Genomic DNA, 4,177 nt, shown 5'->3' with positions numbered 1-4,177 from the left:
TATATATATATATATATATATATTAGTTTTATGAGTCTGTGCATTGCAAGACAGTTATATAAATTAGTATTCAATAACGTTGGTATTGATACTTATCAAATTTATATTGTGCTCCCTCAGTCCCATATTAATAGTCCAATATTTCATTTTAAATATTTTTTTCAAATTAATAGTCTACTTTCATAAATTGAAAAGAGTAAAAAGCTTAAGTTCTATTATGCCCTTAATGTATATGGATAGGATTAAAGGAGAAAGAAAATGTAATGGTAAAACTGAAAAGTAAACAAAAATTACAGTACTTTTATGACATTTTCTTAAACTGAGTGTTTTTTGTTTGTACATTATTAATATGAGACGAAGGGAATATATTATATGGAAATAAAAGAAATTATAAAAATAATTTGAAATTGCCAAATCGAAGAGGCTCAAACTGAACCAAACTAGCCTTCTTGGTCTGATATGGTTTGATATATATTGAAACCGTAAAAACCGGTTTGGTTTAAAATTTAATTAAAACTGGACCAAATCGAACCGTAAACACCCTTAAGACCACTATTAACCATGACACAATGTCATGGCATCACGGAGTGCCACATCAGCGCCATATCAACACCTTCTTTCCATCACTAGCCAACTCTTAAATACTAACAACCATGACGTACCCATCGCACACTTCCTCATACCCACTAAATTATTTAATTATTTACGGGTACACGTAACAAGGCAAAATGTACAACAAATTAATACAAGTGTTCCGTGATCCATTTTGCTATCCAACGACAAAATGAAACACGGGTGATGCAACGGCGGCCATGAACGGAATACTAGTATTGGGGTGATGCAACCACGGGCTCAAGCACGGTTCATTCACGGAACCGATATTTACGAAACCGATATTAGTGCTCTAAGAGAACAATGGAAACAGTAGAAGTAAAGAAAATTTATAGAAAAAATACTTAAAATATAGTGTTTGGGTCCACGCTCCTCTCTCTATCTCCTCTTCTCTCTAAAAAATCTTTATCTCCTCTCATATAAACCCACCTCCCCCTTCAGGCCTTCACCCTCATACCTACACCACAAAAACATACACCTATTCATCACACCTACAAAGTCCATTTATTCCTCTGTTCCATATCTACAACAATATTCGTATTTCATCATTCACCAAAAGCAATCATTAACAGCCAGATGCACAAACAACAAACTCATTTTGGATTTCATAACTCTTTTCTATATTAAGCCGCTCGCTCGCTCTTTTATTTTATTTTTTCAAAAGAATGAATCTTGTTTTTGCCATTCATTCTTACTCTTACAACAACCTATTTCATTAAAAAGATCTTTCTTTCTCCATTTTTTTTCAAAAAATTAAGATCTGGTTTTGAAATTTGACTTGTTTTTTTAGTTGGGTTGTTAAATCTTGAATCAAAGCTATTTTTTTGTGCTTTAATTCACTTATTACAATCGAGCGAGCGGCAAACTCTGTGCATTCCTCTGTTTTTGCTCTGTTTTGCTCTGTTTTTACTTTGTTTGATTGTTCATTCATCAATGGCTGCATTAGCTAGGAATAGTGGTAAATCAAAACAAGAAAACAATAATATGAACCAAATAGACTTTGATGACACAAGAGACTGGAAGCAAGTTTTTGATGAAGCTTCATTGTCTCAAACACACACAAACAATAGACCTCTTAAAAAAATCAAAAGCCCTGAACATCAATCTTCTTCTTCATCATCTACATCTTCTTCAAAACTTTTTCCATTCACATTTGATGGAAATCATCAACACACAATTGAATCTTTACACCAATTCAGATCAGATTCTGTTCCAAATTCGAATTTTAATCATCATCCCCTGCCATCTTTCCCACCACAAATGATTTCATTTGATCACCAACAACCACCAATGATCCACCACAATTTCGGGTTCCCGCCGTATTTTTCAGGCGAAAACTCGGGCTTATCACAACAACAGTTACTGAATTATTGGAGTGATGCATTGAATTTAAGTCCTAGAGGAAGGATGATGATGATGAACAAAATGAGACCTCCAATTCAACCAATTCACACTACTAAATTGTATAGAGGTGTGAGGCAGAGACATTGGGGGAAATGGGTTGCCGAAATTCGTCTTCCGAGGAACCGAACCCGTCTTTGGCTCGGTACGTTCGATACCGCAGAGGACGCCGCAATGGCTTACGACCGTGAGGCGTTTAAGTTACGTGGCGAAAATGCGCGATTGAATTTCCCCGAACGATTTTTAGGTAAACCGAAAGACGAATTGGGTCAGAATTCGGGCCAGGATTCGTCATCTTCATCTCCACAAGTTACAGAAATGGTTAAAGATGATGTAGAAAAGGCGAATTCGAAGGATTCGGAAGAAATTGTAACAGAGAATGATACGGTTTTAGAAACAGGGGAGGGGGATTCGGAACCATTTTGGGATGAAATGGCGGAAAATTGGGATAATTCTGGTTGGGTTCCGGGGAGTACTATGTGGGATTCAGTTGATTCTGATAACAATTTGGTGTTTCCTTCAAGTTTTAATCTTGAAAATCATTATGAACATCAAGAACAAGAACAGGGAAGTTATGATTTCTCTGTTTTTGATACACAAATGAATTCTTTCTATTGAAAGATGAAGTTTGAGTTTAGTAGCAGTGGGAATGAGGCTGCATATTTCAAGCCTTTGTTTCTATAAGTAAAATCTTAGATGGTAATTATAATTTGCATTTAGCATTTATTTATATTTAATATTTATATTTATATTTATATTTATATTTATATTTATTATATTATAGTAATAGTAACATTAACAGTAATAGTGTGAGTAAATAGTAATAGGGCAAGAACACAAAGAGACGGTTTTGTGATCTCTTTGTCGTAGAGAGTCCTTTTAATCTTCATCAACATCAAGATCTAGTTTTTTGATCTTCAAATGATGGAAGATTTAGTTCTTTTCCTTTCTTTTTCAGTAATACATTGAGTGCTTTCATTTGGGTATTATATGTAGCTTCTCTTTATAGTATTAGGACACACAAAAAAATTGTCGTAGCCTTTCCTCAAAATTCCAAAATCACATTTTCCCTTTATCTCCTTAAAATTTACTCCGTAAAATTTAATCCCTTCATTTTGAGTAACGAATGAAACTCCTCAAAGGTATAACATGTAAACACACCAACATTTTTTACTACAATTATCTTTGATGCGCTGCGAGTTATGTTCCACCGCCATCACCATCTAACTCGAAATAATTTTTTGAACTTAACTCAATAAACTATACTCGAAACGGATCTCCAACGCACTACCAACGGAGCTTTGATTTTTAACAATTAATATAAAATTGGTTTGAATTTACGATTTAAGTCTCTAAATTATTTACGAACATACAAATACAATCATTATACTCGTAATATTAATTATACATGACCACTCTCCCGAATACCCTTATTTTGCCGAAATGACTGATAACTTTTCTAAAACTACTGGTTACATGTAACACAGCTACTCCCAACCACAACAACGTGCGGAGTACATATACATACATAGTCTTTTCGTGTATAACATATTCAAGTTTACCAACAGGAATTAGTCAACGTCTATCTAAATAGAACCGCAACAACGCGCGGTCCGTCATTTATCTAGTTAATACTAAAGGGAGTGCAGAATTATGTCATTTGACTAACTCAAAACGACAACCCATTAACCTCCCAAATTTCCGGTTTAAACCCACTCATCTTCAGGTACTAACTTTTCCGTCGTATTTATAGTTTTACCCCCCTTAACTTTAGGTATCAACTGTAACTTGTTAGGGGTATTATGAGTAACTTGGGAGGGCTAAATTGTAACTTTCAATTTAACATACTACCTAACAATAAAAATCACTCAACTTTTTGACGAGATTTATATTTTCTTCAGTCGCGAGTTAAGTTTCTCCGTTATCACCCTTCAACTTGAAATAATTTTATGAAAAAACGCAACTAATTCTATCCAAAACAGAGCTTTTTTCTAAAAGAAAACGTATATATAATAAATACACTCAATTTATTTTAACAAACGGACGGATATAGCAAATGGTAAGTATGTGAGTTAGCAAATGGTACCCTTATGGTAACTCGATAATGATAAATTTCCATGTACCATGAAAATGGAAGAAATCCGAGGATTTTGATAAGTGTTTT

The 4,177-nt window shown here is 34.1% G+C and overlaps 1 protein-coding gene across 1 annotated transcript; it reads left to right on the top strand.

Moving 5' to 3' along the window:
• Positions 1 to 1,080: 1,080 nt before the first annotated feature.
• On the top strand, positions 1,081 to 2,763 carry LOC139853020 (ethylene-responsive transcription factor ERF054-like). The gene has a single exon (XM_071842390.1). It carries the CDS (start codon positions 1,546 to 1,548, stop codon positions 2,629 to 2,631), a length of 1,086 nt encoding a protein of 361 aa, XP_071698491.1. The 5' UTR covers positions 1,081 to 1,545; the 3' UTR covers positions 2,632 to 2,763.
• Positions 2,764 to 4,177: the final 1,414 nt, after the last annotated feature.

This window comes from Rutidosis leptorrhynchoides, chromosome 6, assembly GCF_046630445.1.
Source record: "Rutidosis leptorrhynchoides isolate AG116_Rl617_1_P2 chromosome 6, CSIRO_AGI_Rlap_v1, whole genome shotgun sequence".
In the NCBI taxonomy this organism is placed as follows: Eukaryota; Viridiplantae; Streptophyta; class Magnoliopsida; order Asterales; family Asteraceae; genus Rutidosis; species Rutidosis leptorrhynchoides.
This window is presented reverse-complemented; position numbering and strand designations above follow the sequence as displayed.

Bases quoted from the DNA above. Each gene is read 5' to 3' on its own strand.
- LOC139853020 (XM_071842390.1), top strand. From the start codon at position 1,546: ATGGCTGCATTAGCTAGGAATAGTGGTAAATCAAAACAAGAAAACAAT.